The sequence below is a fragment of the Eubalaena glacialis genome, chromosome 1 (genome assembly GCF_028564815.1).
Source record: "Eubalaena glacialis isolate mEubGla1 chromosome 1, mEubGla1.1.hap2.+ XY, whole genome shotgun sequence".
NCBI classification, from domain to species: domain Eukaryota; kingdom Metazoa; phylum Chordata; class Mammalia; order Artiodactyla; family Balaenidae; genus Eubalaena; species Eubalaena glacialis.
In genome coordinates this window covers 238,740,624-238,757,660 of record NC_083716.1, presented here as the reverse complement: position 1 = coordinate 238,757,660, position 17,037 = coordinate 238,740,624, and the positions used below count along the sequence as shown (strand labels likewise).

Sequence of the window (17,037 nt, the reverse complement as noted above, 5' to 3'; positions counted from 1 at the left end):
CAGCCGGCCCCCTCTTCTCTCCCAGGGGAGGCCCTCGAAGGTTCCCCAGCTTGGATCCTTCCAGACACAGGCGGGCATGCGAGGGCACACGGCCCAGCTCTCTGAGCTCACGCGGCCTGGACCAGACTTCCCACCAGCTCCTTCTGGCCGAGCAGGGCTGCGGCCACCTGTTTGCTCTCCGTCTGGGGATGCTGGATGCCTCTGTGTCCTTCAGATCTCCCCGCCAAGCTGCCCACTTCTCTGCTCCCTGTCTCGCCTGCCCCGCTCAGCCCTTCCCGAGAAGATCGGCACTCTGCGGCCCCCACCCGCTCAGCGCGCCTGACCTCCCCTCCCCGCCCCTTCCCTGCCGTCTCCACTCGGGCCCCTGCATGAGCATCGCCACCCACCCCCGCCCGCCCCGCAGACCCAGGACCCTGCTCTGTTTCCCACTAGAATGACGCTCTGTGAGGCCGGGGGGAGGCTTGTCTGTTTTGTTCCCTGTTGGTTCTTACTGGGCTGCTCAGTAATATCTATTAAATGAAAGAATAAAATCCCAAGCAGTAGGGGATTTTGATAGTTTGAGATGTGGATTCTCCCCACTTCCCGGACATTTTGTTGTAAGTCAAGGCTGGGAGCGTGCGAAGCCCCGGCGGGTCCTGCTGGGGAGATTAGCCGTGGGGATCCCCCCCAGGACGGGGAGCTGGGTTTAATGTGAGAAAATTCCTGGTGTCACGCTCTGACACACCCGTCTGCCTCGAAGTGATAGGTGATTTTTGGAATGAGTTACTTTTTAAAGAATTGTTTTTCCTTAAAAGTGATGAAACTAAAATTCTAGCAGACTAATAGAGTTGGGCCATAACAGTCAGGACACAGCAAGTTACGCTGCAGTGAGGACCCCAAACCTAAAAGGTGTGTTTTCTGCTCCAGCTTCGTGCCCGCGAGGGGCCTGGGCTCTGCCCCTCATCACCCTCAGCCTAGGGTGACCAGGGCACTCGGGGACACTCCCGTCTTCACGGGGATGCCCGGCAGTGGGGGACAGCATGTTGGTCCCGGGGAGGCTCCATTCCCGAATCTGCTGTCTGGCCCCGGACTCACCGAGTTGGCCGAGAGTCACGCCCGTGCAGTCTCCTGGGACAGGAGGGCAGCTGCATCTCTGAGGCAGATCCTGGTGGAGGGAGGGGTGGTCCCACGTTTACGAGGTGGCATCAGAGTCTTTGTCCTGCGGACCCTCAGCAGTGGGTGACGAACCTCAGCGACACGGCGTCTCACGTTTGATCCCTGCCAGTCTGCAGGGTGGCACGGCATCAGGTGTGGTAGAGGATCACTTCCTCATCCCCTGGAGGCCAAGCACCTTTTCACATGTCTCTTGACCACTCAGTCTTTCTCTTTGTGTCTTTTGCCCATTTTTCTATTAGACCATCTTTTTCCAGTTTATTCTTGGGGGGCAGGAATCGGATGGAGGGATGGATGGAGGGATGGATGGATGGATGGGCAGATGGACCAGTGGACGTTGGGAGCCCCCTCTTTTGCTCTTCTCTGGAAGAGTGAGTGTAGGGTCAGAATAATCTGTTCCTGGACTGGGACGGCTCTCCTGGGCTGTGGGTCTCCTTTGGGTGAAAATTTTAAATGGCTGATTTAGTCATTTTTTATCCCTTCTCGAATTAATTTTGGAAAGTTACATTTTACCAGGAATTTTGTCCTTATCAGCCACGTTTTCAGAATTATTGGTGGAAGTTAATACTGTTCTCTTACTGTCTTTCATCTCTGCTATTCCCGTAGTTGTGGTACTCCTCATCCTAGTGTGTTTATTTGTGGCCCCCCCTCTTTAGTATTCTTGATCAGCCCTGCCAGAGCTCGTCGATTTAATTAGTCATTTCAAAGAATCAACTTTCAGCTACAATATCTTTTCTTTTTTTCTTTCAAAATGTATTTCTGCCCCTTTCTGTGTATTTTCTTATCTTCTTTCTCTGGGACTATTCTGTTCTCTTGCTCATTTCTTTTTTTTTTTTTTAATCATTTTAATTTTTATTTATTTATTTATTTATTTATGGCTGTGTTTGGTCTTCGTTTCTGTGCGAGGGCTTTCTCTAGTTGTGGCAAGTGGGGGCCACTCTTCATCGCGGTGCACGGGCCTCTCACTGTCGCGGCCTCTCTTGTTGCGGAGCACAGGCTCCAGACGCGCAGGCTCAGTAGTTGTGGCTCACGGGCCTAGTTGCTCCGCGGCATGTGGGATCTTCCCAGACCAGGGCTCGAACCCATGTCCCCTGCATTGGCAGGCAGACTCTCAACCACTGCGCCACCAGGGAAGCCCCCTCTTGCTCATTTCTTAAATTTAGTTCTCAGTCTTGTTTTCCAATATGTACCTTGAAGGTTATAAATGTCCCCCAGCACCGTGTTTAGCTGCTTCTCACACACCGTGATGTGTGGCATTTTCATTATTTTTTATTTCTATGCATTTCATAATTTCTATTATGATTTCTTCTTTGACCCACGATTGGTGTGTTTATAATGTCCAGCCATAGGGCTCGTGGCTCTCTTTTTGTTTTCAGTATCTAACAAATGGCACTGTGCTAAGAAAAGGTGGTCTGGGTGGCAGGTATCCTTTGTGGAGACTTGCTTCATGGGCTAGTACATGGTCAGTCTGTGTAGACGCTTCCACATCCGTTTGAAGTGACATGTGTCCCCCGTCTGTTTTACAGAGTGTTCCATTTATTCCCACGAAACCAACCTTGCTAACTGTGCTGTTCATGTTTTGGTTTTCTCTATTGATTTTTGTTCGCTTGTCTGCTTGATCTAAGAAAGACCCGTCAAAATCGCCTACTAGGATGGTACATTTATCCATCTCTCCTCTTAGTTCTGTCCATTTTCACTTCATACATTTGAAAGCAACTTTACTAAATATATACAAATTTTAAATCATTGTATCCTTTTGATGAGTTGAAATTTGTATCATTGCATAGTGACCTTCTTTATGTCCGGTTATGGGTTTTTTCCTTAAGTCTGTTGGACCAAACACGTAAGGTGGTGCACTGGCCTCCTCTTTACTGGGTGTGCCTGGTGTGTGGTTTTTAGCCTTCTTCCAGCGTTTCCGGTGTGTCCTTTGGCAAATAGCGTAAGGCTGGATTCCATCGTCATGTGTCGTGTCCTGTCCAACTGTCTTGTGTTTTACGTGCAACTGAGGATGATGCCTCCATCAGTCACGGAAAATCCTCGGCCGTCGGCACCTTTCGTTACCCACCCCCCAGTCTCGTGGGGACATTGACCTCCTTCTGTCCCTTGTCTCCGGGCTGCTGCGTTCAGGCTCATTTCTTCAGTTGTTGCTTCCAGGTTACCAGTTTTCTCTCCAGCTCATCTCACTGTGTTCCTAATTTCTAGGAAATTATGTTTTCATTTCTAGAAGTTCCATTTGGCTCTCTCTCAAATATTCCGTTTCAATTTCAGTGATCTCTGGTCCTTTCACCATTCATTAGTATCTTATTTTTATTTTTAATATATTAAACATGCTTACTTTATAGTTTAAAGCTGATCATTTCAATAATTAAAGTCTTGGAGGATCTAAATCTTCATTTTTTTAAAAAAAATTTTCACTTGGGGATACTTTCAGATTTACAGGAAAGTTTCAGAGCTGCACACGTGTCCCTGCAGACCCCTCAAATAATTCCCTCTGTTATTACGGTCTTACTCAGCATGGGGCGTTTGTCACAACTGAGAAACCAACCCTGGCACATTACCGTTAAGTAAACTCCAGGACGGAGGGAGCTTTCACTCATTTTCCCCTTTTTCCGTTTCAGGGTCCTTCTCCTTAGTCCCCTCTGGGCCATGACAGTTTCTCAATCTTCTGTTATTTTTCATGACTCCAACAGTTTGGAGGCAGGCTGGCCAGGTGTTCTGTAGAATGTCTGATTCTCTCCCTTGTGCCGGGGCTGGAGCGAGGGGCTGGAGGAGGAAGGACCCATGGTCGGCGCCCTTCCCATCCACGTGGTGCCGTCCACGTGGTCCACCTCTGCTGGAGCTGACGTGGGCGCTGAGTTAGAGTGTGCTGGTCCGGCGTCTGCAGCGAGCTTCGTGTTTCCTCTTCCCACGTGGACTCTTCGATGGACATCACACAGCTCAGCTCGGACAGGAGGGGGCAGGGTGGCAGGTGTCAGGCTCCACCTCGCAGAGACAGGGTGTGCACATAAGTTACTTGGAATCCCTCTTAAGGAAGATGCATCTCTTCTCGCTGTTTATTTGTTTACTCAGTCAGTTATCACGCCAGTATGGACTAGTGGATGTTAATTTTACATTCTGAGATATAATTCAATACCTGTACGTACTTCATTTCCCCTTGGCCCTGCGTGTGTCACTTTGACACGCCCGCCGTTTTGTCTTTGAGCACGTCCTTCCTTACTCTCTGCGTTCAGGATGGTCCAGGCTCACCCTGCATCTTCCCCGCCCCAGCCCTGGAGCGAGCCATGTCTCCAAGGAGCCTGGTTCCTTTTATTGGAGAGAGGTATTAGAGACCTTGTCTGTTCCTCCTGACCCAAGTTCATGCTCGCTTACTTGTGTGTTTTGTGATTTTTGTGATTGGGAATCCATGCTTCCTAGAAGTGAACAGGCAGTGCTAACTGGCGGCCTGGCTTGGGGATACATGCGTCCCTCGAGCACTGGTGGGGCCTGTGGTCCGTGTGCCCCTGCTCTGTCCACTCATCCTTGACGGGGCGGTGGTCATCACGGCCAGGCGTGCACGGCCCAGGACCTGTCCCCCGTTATCTGACCTCCCTGGGCAGTCCCAGCTTTGTTCCAGAACCCAGCAGGTCTCCCCCAGTTTTGTAGGCTTGCCTGGTTATTTACACTGTTAGCGTATTTGTGATCTATTTCATCCCGCGTTTGGGGCTGTTCTGGTGCTGCTGATGGGCGGGCGCGCGTGTGCCTTCTGACGCCCTCTGCTGCGGGACTTGAGAGGAACTCGGAGCGTAGCCTCCCTCGCTGACGTGCTGCTCACTCCCTTCCGTTTACCCTTTTCCCCAGTATTGGAAGAAAACCCTGAACGGGGGATATTCAAGCACTATTAGTAAAACCCTTATTTATAGGGGATATGAAACTGATATTTCCAAAACGTAATAATCATCTCCCCTGATGTTATGCTGTGGTATCGACAGTGGAGGCCAAGCTGCTGCCCTTCTGTACCAGGCACTTCTGGACACCATCCATCGTTCTGCTCACAGAGGAACCCACAAATATACCTGATAGCCTCCTAAGAAAAATACCTTAAGGAAAATAAATCTATTTTTGTAAAAACTTTCTATAATAAATGCCAAAACCACATTTGGCTTTTTAAAGCTGTTTACTCAGTTAGCAAGTACACTTTAGAAAGACGCTGACTCTGGACATCCCATCTTAACACACACGGGGATTATATTGACATGATATTGATATTAATTCAGTATGTATTCTTCTTTTTTTTCTCCCAGCTTGATCCTCTCCCAGAAAAGGTTTTACAGCAGAGACCCAATGCGAACGCTGTCCGGTCGATGGAGAAGGTCATTGAAATCCATAGTAAGTGGCCTGGTCCGGTGCTCAGCTGGGAGACCCTCCTGGGGGAGAGACCCAAGGGAGGAGGGAGGACCCTGTGGCCCCGTCTCCCACCCCCGGGCTTCTGTCTCTCTCACTGCCAGCTGCTTCCCCAGGCCGACACGACAGTGACTAGCTTGCGTTCAGCTAGAATGCAACGAGCTGGCAGAGACTCTCGTTTTACCCCCGTTCATTTCCCCACAACCTGCTACAGTCATGTCATCGGCTCCGCTTTATGGGGTGAAAGAACTGAGGCTCAAGGAGTCTGTGAGGTCACTTGCTCTGGGTCCCCAGCTGGCAGGGGTGGGACCTGCGTGTGAGCCTGTGTCCTCGGGTCTGGCCTCTACCCCTGGACCAGAGGATCCCACCCTATAGCTCAGAGACCCTCGGGCCGCAGAGACCCAGCACCGGGTGCAGCCCCCTTCCCAGCCGGCCTGGGGGCCCAGGAGGCCGGCGCACAGCCAGGACCCCTGCCCTGCCCTCATCACACAGCTGCTTGTCCTGGGTGTTCGGGGTGACCCAGTCATCAGACTGTCCGTGTGGGTGGGTGGAAACCAGGGTTTCCCTGCTGCGGCCTCGAGCTCCCGGCCTCGGGGCCATTCCCCCCAGCCTCCCCGATGGGGGGGAGGCAGCCTGGACCCCCCGGCCCTCCCAGCACAGCCCCCCGTCATCTCGGTGGCTCCAGGTGGGAGTTGGGAAGCACCCCCCGGCCAGCCACAGCACCCCGAGGGAGGGGCCCTCCTGGGAGCCCGCCCCCATCCCAGACGTCCTGCCTCTGGAGGGCTTGGGTCTGCGGGCCACGCAGAAGCTTTTCCGAAGAGTCCCAGCCTCTGTGAGTTTGTAACCAGGTGATTCCCTGGCTTCTGTCTCTGGAGAGAGTGGTGCTTCAGAGTCGCCAGTGATGGGTTCTGCCTGAGCCCCTCGACGCAGGAGGCTGCTGGCCGGCCCCATGCACGCGGGGTCCCGGTCCCGTAACCGAGTAACCGCGCCCTCCCGCAGGCCAGTACTGGCGCTCCCTGCAGCGGCTCGCCTCCACCGCCGGCTACTCTCTGGTTGAGGCCCAGAAGTGCGAGAACGAAGAGGCCGAGACCGTCACTGCCATGGCCTCGCTGTCCGTGGGCGTGAAGGCCCCCGAGAAGAGGTGAGCGTGGGCACCGCCCGGCCATGAGTGCTGACGTGGTCTGCGGACCCCCAGGTCTTTGCTCCTGGGCGTCATCAGATGCACGTGGTGTCTCCACGTAGGCCCTGCCAAGCTCACCAGGGCCGAGAGGGAAGGAGGGAGGGCGGGCAGGTGTCCCCGCCCTAGTCCAGGACCGGGCGGCATGGCCACCTCTTTCCAGAGCGCAAGACCCTCAGAAACACTTGAAGGGCATTTGGACCCAGAACGCTTACCTTGGCAGGGGTAGCTAGGAGTTGGAGGAGGGGCAGTGGGGTGGCAGCAGCCCTGGCGGAAGGGGACGGGGACGTGACCTCCGCCCACCCACCGTCTGCTCTTCTCTCCTCCGCTGCCGTGGACCCCCCTCCCCCTCCCCCTCCCCCGGGCCGCCCCACAGACCCGACGAGGAGCCCATGGAAGAGGAGCCTCCCCTGTAGCCGCTCCCGGAGCTGCGGTTCTCTTGTTTGTTTGTCTCCGTCTTGAAGCTCCGCCAGGAAAAGTTGCTGTCGCCCTGCATCCTGCCAGGCCTTCTCCGAGCCCGCAGGTGCGGCGGGGCCGGCGGCAGCGGGCGGCCCTCTGCCTGCCAGGACCCGGACAGACGCCGGGACGCGCGGACACAGGGACACGCGGAAGCAGGCGCTCTGGGCTCCCCAGGGAAGCCGCAGAGGAAGGAAGCCTGTGGTGGCTCGGGGCAGAGCTGCTGATCTAGCCAACACGAGAAAAAGAAAATGAACATCAAAGATCTCACGACACAAAGCAAACTTGATTAAAACTGGTGCTTACGGTTTGGTGATTCCCCACAACTCCACAGTCTCCGTATAAACCACTCAACTCATCCTGTAGCTTATTTCTTTTTAAGATAAAGTCGCCATGGCTCTGGCCGGCCTCCGAACACCGCGGTGCACAGCGGGGTGGGACACAGAGTGGGCGAGCGTTTAAGGAGAAAAACTGGACGAAAGAGAAACGTGAGCCCGCGGGAGCTGGCTTTGGTTTCTCAAAGCCGGTGGAAGATGCGCGTTTGTGCCTTTCTTTTTATTGCTCTGATGGATTTTTGTGGCTGGGTTTTCTGAAGTCTGAGGAACAATGCCTTAAGAAAAAATAAACAGCAGGAGTCGGTGGGACAGTTCCCTGTGGCCGGTGGGACCAGAGGCCGGTGCGTGCTGGCCGGGCCCTCCGCGAGCAGCCCGGCCGTGGCCAGCAGCTCCGGAGGGCTGAGGTCCTGCCACCCTGTTTCACTTTATTGCTGTTGAAAAATGGAGGTAGTTCCAAAACAGTGGCAAATACTGTTGGGGGTTTTGAAGTCCAACAAATTTTAAATGAATCCAAAGTGTTCTTTTCTCGTACATCATATGAAAATTGAGCGTCTCCATTTGGTTGTGAAGCATGTCCTAGGCACACTTTCAGTGTTACGATCGGAATGCTTTTTATTAAAAGCAAGTAGCATGAAGTATTGCTTAAATTTTAGGTATAAATAAATATATATATGTATAATATATATTCCAATGTATTCCAAGCTAAGAAACTTGATTCTTATGAAATCTTGATAAAATATTTATAATGCATTTATAGAAAAAGTATATATATATAATAAATGCAAATTGTAAAGGTCCCTGGCGAATGAACGACTTGTGAATTAGCTATCAAGGTGCTTATGGAAAGGGATCTAGTTTGAAGCTCATGTATTTCTGAACTCCAGATTGGAGAGCTTTCAATCACACATTCGCCACGGGGCAACTACCCTGCAAGATTGTACTTTCATTTTAATTATTTTCTGACCCAGCCCCTTCCCACTCCAAGCCTCCATGCACATGTGTACCTAATGAGTTTTTATAGCAAAGAATATAAATTTGCTGTTGATTTTGTATGAATTTTTCACAAAAAGATCCTGAATAAGCATTGTTTTGTGAATTTTACATTTTTTCTCACCATTCAGCGGTTTTCTGAATGGTAATTAACATCTAAACTTCTTCCTTTCTGAATTTTTGCTTGTACATTTTTTTTAACTTTGGAAGGTGTTTTCTTTTTTTATTATTTTCCTTCTGTTTACTTTTGTACAGTGAGCACAGAGTTTATTTTCAGAGTGAGCACCAAACGTGCAGCAGGGTCTGAGGTCTGCTCCCCTGGTCCCGTCCCTCGGCCGGACATAGAGCGCGGGGCCTTTCTTGCCGTCTGCGCATTGTGGGCTCGGGGGGGGGGATCATCGCAGCGCTGAGTTGGGGGGGGCTTGCCAGACACCATGGGCCGCCAGCATTCACGAAGCTCGTGTTTAAACTTCTCTGACCACATGGTCAGGATAGAATTTTCACTTCACTTTTCCAAAGACCTTGTAAGCATGTCAGCAACGTGTGGGGCTGGGGGTGCCCCGGCACCCATTCTGGGTTCTTCTGCTGCAGCCACATGGTAGGGCCCCGGCCGGGAGGCCTGGATCTTGGAGCCTGTGGCTGCAGGGAGCCTGGGTCCGCAGGGACGGCAGACCTCTGACCGGGACAGCCAGCCTTTGCTCTTTTTCTCTTTGACCGTAACTGAAAGTCACTTTTTACTGGTAACTTATTTTCCAGCACCTGAAGCCACCAAGTGTCATTCCAAAGTGTACGTCAGGTTCTGACTTGAGGGAGCGCAGAACAGCTTGCCACAGCCGGGAGCCCCCAGCCAAGTCTCACGTTTGGTGCCGTTTACAGGGCAGCTTCTGAAAGAGACTCTGACGCGGCCAGACTTGGACCAAGAGAATCCAGATTCTTGGGCTGGCCTGGTCACCGGGCTGCTGTTGGTCAGACATGGGAGAGAGTGGTTGAGAGCAGGACAGGAAGGCCTTGGGACACGTCTGATGTTCTCTCCCCTCCTGGCCCTTTGCCCTGAGGCCCAAGTTGGCAGGGGGAGCTGGAGTGTGCGGGCAGCTGGATCCACCCAGCGGCCACAGCGGTGGCAGGGCCCAGCCGGCCGGCTTTTCTGGCCTTCTCGGCCCCCTTTTACTGCGGGGACCCCCCCCCCCCCCCGCTGCCTGCCCACTTCCCGCCAGCCGTGGCTCCTGGGGAGGAACACATCATCTGGCATTCTTTACAGGTGATGGGTAACACGGACCCTGGTGGCCAAGTTATCTTTGGGGGGATTTACTTCTAATCTCATTCAACAGAGACCACCTCTGCAGAAGGCCCGGTAGGGGGAGCGTTGTCATTTGTCAGCTCACTCCAGCTTCACAGGCGTGCTTAGAGCGGTACCGTGTAGCGTTTTCTTTTCTTTAAAGACACAGCCCTTCTCGACGGCCAGCCGTCCAGGGCAGATGGCGGAGGGCCCACCTGGAGTGCCCGCAGGCCCACCGCCTCAGGGAGGGCCCCCCACACCTTCCCTCTGTGGTCCCTGGACCTCTGGCCTTTTTGTTCCTTTGCAGAGGCCTTGGGGGCACTGGCCGGGGGTCAGCAAGTGAGCACTTTATATCCCTTTGCGGGAAACCCCGTGATGCCCCGGGACTCGTGGTGTCACCCTGCCTTTGGGCCTTCCAGCTGCGCCAGGCGGCGCCCAAGCCCCACCAGCAGGCGGCCGTCCCTGGGCTGCGCCCGAGCCCCTGGGACTGGCCGCCCCTCCGGTTCTGAAGGGCCACTTTGTCAAAGTGTTTGGGTTTTTCTTTACTTCTTTTCAAAGTTTGTTTCCAGAGGAAGGACCGTTTTGTACTGGTCTGATTTTTGCAGCACTAGCAATGGAATTCCTTGTTTTTAATTTTCGATCAGAACATTCCTTCTCTCCTGGTCACAGCCATGCGTTCATTCCATTCTTCTTTTTGTAGACTTTTGGGCCCACGTGTTTTATGGGCATTGATACATATATAAATATATATATATAAATACATATGAATATATTTTTTTAAGTTTCCTACACCGAGGTTGCATGGGCTGTTACGAGCGGCATGTCTTTATATTGTATACGGATTTTGCACGCCAAACGCGGCAGCTTGGGGAAGAAGAGAAATGCCTTTTTGTTCCCCTCCCATGACATTTGCGGACACAAAAGATAGGAATTTTTCTGTAAAACGAAACAAAACCTTGAAGGAGAGTGATGGAGGGGGGAACGTTTGCATCTTATTGAACTTATTCTTAAGAAATTGTACTTTTATTGTAAGAAAAATAAAAAGGACTACTTAAACATTTGTCATATTAAGAAAAAAGTTTATCTAGCACTTGTGACATACCAATAATAGAGTTTATTGTATTTATGTGGAAGCAGTGTTTTAGGGAAACTACGCAGCGTTCAAAGTGAACTGCCTGTCTCTCTCGGGTTGATTTAGAGGGATTTGTTCTGTTTGGTTTCTTCCCTTCTCTCCTTGCTCACGGCGAAGCGAGCGCCGCCCCCCACCCCAGCCCTGGTGGCCGTCGGTTCTGCTGGGGAACCCGAGGCCCCAGCGGCCGTTTCCGCACAGCTGTGCCGACTTTTCCTGCCTTTTCGATCATGTGTGGCTAAGATTTCACTTTAAACTCAGCAGTCATGAACTGAGCAGCACTGTGGTTTAAAATCATACTTTGCATCGAGAGGAAACCATTTCTTCCTTGTGATGAAGCAGAGCTTTCCCAGCTCAGCTCACTCTGTCTTTGACATGATTAAAAGCCTCCTATTGAAGGAAAAAGAAAGCAGACAGTTTCTGTTTGTTTTTGTTGTTGTTGTTGTTGTTTTGGTGTGTGTGCTCCACAGTGGGGGCGCTATTTTCCAATTTACGAGAGTGACAAGCATGTCACCATATGTCTACAGGAGGGGGTCGGCCCTCTTCACCCAAGAGCTCCTCGCGGTGTCGTGGAAAACGCCGTGGTGACGACTTCCTGTCCCACCCGACGCCTGTTCGCGCTAATGCAGGCACCGCGCTGGTGGCAGAGACCCGTCTCATCTGTAACTTAATCAGTTCTCTGATTGTCTGGACCTCCCAGTGGTTCTTTCCTTTGCTCAGTGGAGTTGGAGATTTTGTTCTTGGTTTGCTCATTCTTGTTTCCTTCTCTGTGGGTGGATTTTCACCGACTGAGGTGTCCTCCCCTGACGGCCGGCTCCACTTCACCCGGAGTCCAGTGTTTGTACCTCATCATACGACTTGTCACTCTTGTGGTGTAAATAAAGAGCATTAATTGCCGTCCCACCTGTGGTTTCTGCCGTGTGCTCTCATCCTCGCTGGCTCTGTGCCGGGGACCCTGGGGGGCGGCTCCTGGGACCCAGCCCATCTGCAGCCCTGTCACCTGTCACCCTCCACCCGTACAGACGGCCTACAGGAGTGTCTTCACTTAAATGTCCAATAATTCAAGTCCTTGCGCTATTTTCTCCCCAAAATCCTGGTCTGGAAATGACCTCGTACGAGGTGAACGAGGCTGACGGGAAGGGACCAGAGGCCCGGCCTCCCCACAGCCGGGCACTCTCTCCCTGAGGCCGTGAGTCTGCAAACACGGCCCCCAGCAGCACCGCCACCCCCAGGTGACCACCGTACTTCCCCGGTGGTCACACCCCTTCCCAGGCCCCCACATCCAGTGACTAATAATGGGGTGGGTTAAGGGTCCAGCCCCCTTGGCCCAACTCAGGGGCCCCTCTAGCTACTCCTGGTGGGGTCAGCCTGCCCCCCAGCTGGACTCTCCCTCTGTCAAGTCCTGTTCCCTGCCTCTCTTTTCTCAGCTGTTGACCCCAAGGACACGCCTTAAAAAACATCATGCTCGCCAGACTCCACCCAGGGTCTGCTTTCTGGGAACCCAGCCTGCAATACCCAGGGGCCTCTGACCCCCTTGCCTGAGCCCCAGGGTGAGGCCTGTGGAGCACAGCCACCTCCAGACACAAGCAGAGCTGCCCCAGGCAAGAAACTAGGAGTTGGAGTCACTGAGTTGGGGGTATTTGTTATGCAGTATCATTGCAGCAATAGCTGACTGATGCAGGCCATGTGAAGAGAGAGGAAGCTCCAATGTAACTTGAGCCTTTTCATGCTTAAGTTGATTTTTATGAGGATATATTTATTAATTTACCCCAAATGAGAGGATCTTATTCTAACAGGAATTCTCTTTTAAAAAACGGACGCAAATGAAAAGAAACCTTGAAAAAGTGTTTCCAGCTCTACGGCAAGGAGATTCCTGAGGGCAGCTTTTCTTCAGTTTTATCACACTGTAGGTTTTTTGTGACATATCTTTTGGATCATGTTATCTGAAAATTATTTTTTAATGTGTGTTATACAGCACTGGTATTTTTTACCTTTTGAAAGTATTAAATACCTCAACCACATTGAGGAGAGAAAACAACACACGTCACATGTGGCACATGGTCACATTTTGCCATAAACGTCACAAATAGACATGGAGGATGCAGGTCAGCCCAGTATGCTCTTCCCTTCCCTTCCCGCCCCAGAGTAAACGCTGCCCTGAAACTGGTGTGTGGACATCTTGTCCATGTTTTTGCATCTTTGCTGCATAATTTTATCTCCATAAAAGTAGAAATTAGTGCATATGGTGCAAGTATTTACTGTAAATGCCTTTTTCATCCCATAGTGTGTTATTGGGACTCAACTTCTCTGTGCACACACCTCTAGGGCATTCATTACAAGGGCCATGTGCTGTTTCGTTACATGACTGTCCCCCACATGCACAACCCAGCCCTCTTGACATGATAGGCATGTAAGCTGTGCTGGCTTTTCTCCTCCACAAATTACACTGCACTGGCTATCGATGGGGGCTCTCTCTCCAGGAGGAGTTGCTGGCCCTGCATGGTATCAGCTCTGTTAAATCAGAACAGTCACTCCCCAAAGCGGTTTACCGATTTTCACTCCCACCAGCATGGATTGGATCAGGAGTTTGGCCAAATACAGAGCAGCAGAAAGAAGAGTACTGAGACCCTATGTGTCCCCCACGTATTCATTCACTACAAACACTCCCACATCCGTGTAGGCTGCGCCTCTCCCCCCAAACAGGGCGACTCGGAAGCAAATCCCGACAGCACATCACCCACCTGTATATATTTCAGTAGACATCCCTCGAAGAAGATAAGGACTGTTTTCTTAAACAGGACACAATACCACATCATGCTTTAAAAATGGACCATTCCTTAATGTCATCAGATATCCAGCCGAAGTTGAAGCTTCTCCAACTGTCTCATTTTTTGTTTTGTTTCCTTGCTTGTTTTTTACGGTTGGTTACAGGGCTTACAGGAAAAAAGTAAAAGCACTGAAAGGTTACAGTTACAAAATGAAAAGGTTTCCCAGTCAGTACCTCACTCATACTAAATATTTTAAGCAAGGTTTAAAGGGTAATATATGGCTTAAATAAATATATAAGACTTGAAGTTTAATTTTAAAATGCACTTAATATTCCTGTTTAAAATACACCCTTTGATGGGTTAAACTACGTTGGCTTGAATTTAAAAGTAACATTTTATTTCTCTGCCGGTAGTGCAAGCTCCAATTTGGAAAACGGGGATGAAACTGTGCATTTTGCAAGTATTGGGATTCGTGCACAAAAACTAAAATGGGTGCAAAGTTCCCAGTTTCTTGGGCCAATTATAAACCCCTTTATCTGATATTTGAGTGTATAAAAAAACTGGGGTTTGCAGCTAAATCGTTTTCTAATCTAAATACTCAGCGTCTTTTAAATCTGATTCTCGTGAAACACAGCTAATATTTCAAATTCAAAAGACCGAGAAAGTTGGCCCACTTAAACCTTTTGGGTGCACTTTTAGGGTGTTATATTTCCTGACACATCCTTAATATCAACAAGAATTCAGTCACCCTCTGAAATCAGAGAGTCGGGACTTCAGGCTAATGAAGTTTTTTTTTTTTTCTGAATTTTGGAATTTATTTTATTTATTTTTTGTATAGCAGGTCCTTATTAGTCCTCCATTTTATACACATTAGTGTATACATGTCAATCCCAATCTCCCAATTCATCACACCACCCCTCCCCCCGCCACTTTCCCCCCTTGGTGTCCATACGTTTGTTCTCTACATCTGTGTCTCAACTTCTGCCCTGCAAACCGGTTCATCTGTACCATTTTTCTAGGTTCCACACATATGCGTTAATATACATTTGTTTTTCTCTTTCTGACTTACTTCACTCTGTATGACAGTCTCTAGATCCATCCACGTCTCTACAAATGACCCAATTAATAAAGGCCACTTGGAGATTAAACAAAGGAGAGTAACCGACAGTCGAATACATGACAAAGTGATACATGACAACACAGCTAATCTCTGCATGGGTGGATCCCTGGGGATCTACCACATCCACCAGTAACTTGCAGAGCCTGAGGCAAGAGTCCACATGGAGACTCACATGTGTGAGTTGAGGTTAGAAATCAAGTTCCAAAGGTATTCAATAAAAATATCTTCTCCCCCCGCAACCCCCCTCTTGACAAGTACACTTCATGCAAGACCTGGGAGGCCAGGTTAGAGGTGGCATTTTTAGACCCCCAGAAGCCCTGCTGCCCACATCGCCCTGTTCTCCCCTCCCCGCGTCCCTGCTGGCTGGGGTGGGATATGGCAGGTGGCACTGGGCCAGCCCACACGTCTCCCAGGTGCTTCTAGGTGCTTCCAGGGCCTGCCCCAGAGCTCAGAATGGCTCCTTGGGACTCTTCCCGGGCATCACCCACACCATTTCTGCTTAACCCCCGGGGCCAGAAGGTGGCTGCCCCCAGCTGCAAGGTAGGCTGGGAAGTGCAGTCTTCACTGCAGGTGAAACTGGAAAGGCGGGCTCTGTTTTTACAGGAGGGAGAAGGAGTGTTGAGAGACACTGCACCTCTGCCACGGAGCCCAGGCCAGTCTCCATAAACCTCGCCAGGACCACCGTACCCTCGACCTCGTGGCACTGGGGGCCTTTCTACAAGGTCAGTATCTCTACCTGAAAGACCTCTGTGTCGGTGGAAAGGTACGAGGTCAGCTGTGGGGCCGCTGGGGGCTGCGTGGGCACAGCCCGCCGAGGACATCAGGAGGGCGGCTGTCACCACCGTGCCGTAACAAATCGGAGGCGCTCACCCTTCCTGGAATCACTCCGGCGTGTTCCATCCCCAGAAGAGGACGTGGCGCCCAATACTGATGGGCAAAGAGGTACTCAGACCCTAAAGGAAGCCACCAGGTGATGCCAGGCCAAGAGCTAGGGCTGTGGGCTCCTGCCGGCCAGTGACCGGGGACTCGAGGACGAGACGGAAAGCCTCCTGGGAATTTGCTCACGTGGAGCTGTGATGCAGATGGAGGCTGCTTAGACCGAATCACCACAGAAACACAAAGGGCATTTCACAGAGCTGTTAGACCAGGGCTCTCCAGGGTTATCACCAATGAGGAAAAATCATCCAAAGGATGAGAATTGTTGACTCTCACACAGTTTCAGGGTGATGTGCTGACGAAGAGGCAACAAGAAAGGGATCTACACCCTCGTCTTTGTTTCGACCCCTGCTGGGCTGGTGGGGAGGAGAAGCCGCCAGCCTGGGAGGGGGAAGTGAGTGAGGGGCAGTGGCCAGGCATGTGGTTAGAGACAAGGAGAGGCTTAGAGAGGAACCATGGACGGTCACTGTATTTTCTGTCTACTCTCACTCTGGGTCTCATCGTGAACGTGGGTTAGCCAGAGCCAAGTCTGGTGAGAAGGAGGTTCCCACAATATTAGGAGGCTTGTTCTGACAGTTCCAAGAACTGCTGGCTGCAGCCGTGCAAAGACGTTTGCAGTGGGAGATGCTCCGGGGAAGCAGCCACCGCGACGCTTGAAGCACGAGCTCTCACGAACTCATTGCATCTCAACTTTACTCAAAGGAGGAATGTGGCCGCCCGCACAGTTCTGCCAAGTGAAATGCATTATTTCCATGGAAAACGTGGTGGCTGGTTACCTCCAGAGCACAGTGCGGAGCTTGGCTTTGTGGCGTCCTGAGCGCCGAGCCAACGGGCGTGACCTGAGTTGTCACCATCGCCCCCCAGGCTGGCCCACTTCCGACGAACATCCACCCAGACGGTGTCATGACAAAGTCTGAAATCCAAATTTAAGGAGTTAGGAGATGAAGGTGTAAGTTATTCTAACAGCACCCTCCGGAGTCCCTAAGCCTGGAGACGACAGGTCCCACCAAACGTGGGACCCTTGGTGGTGGTCCCGCCTCACCAAGGGCTCATGGGTCAGGGCTTGCGTTGACTTAACCCCCCAAGAACCGTTGGGTGGGTAGTGTGGTTACACCCATTTACACTCGAGGAAACTGAGACTCAGAAAGTTCAAATACTTTTTGCCCAAGTTTGCACATCCACGAGAGGCAGCATGAAGACCTGGACACAGGACGGTCCTCACGCCGAGCCTCTTGTTTGAATCCCCATTTTCTGCTCCCCAGACCACACTCTGACGCGCAGGCCACAGCTGACTTTGGAGCAGGACGGACGCCACGGG

The 17,037-nt window shown here is 51.5% G+C and overlaps 1 protein-coding gene across 5 annotated transcripts in view; it reads left to right on the top strand.

The window, feature by feature from the left end:
- Positions 1-8,232, top strand: part of HDAC4 (histone deacetylase 4) — a 242,482-nt gene extending 234,250 nt beyond the window's left edge. For all 5 annotated transcript variants that reach the window (XM_061189010.1, XM_061189002.1, XM_061189016.1 and 2 more), the window contains 3 exons: positions 5,433-5,517; positions 6,532-6,673; positions 7,086-8,232. In XM_061189010.1, the coding sequence (XP_061044993.1) occupies positions 5,433-5,517; positions 6,532-6,673; positions 7,086-7,125 (267 nt within the window). In that variant the 3' untranslated portion in view covers positions 7,126-8,232. The remainder of the gene's footprint in view (positions 1-5,432; positions 5,518-6,531; positions 6,674-7,085) is intronic.
- The last annotated feature ends 8,805 nt before the right edge of the window (positions 8,233-17,037 follow it).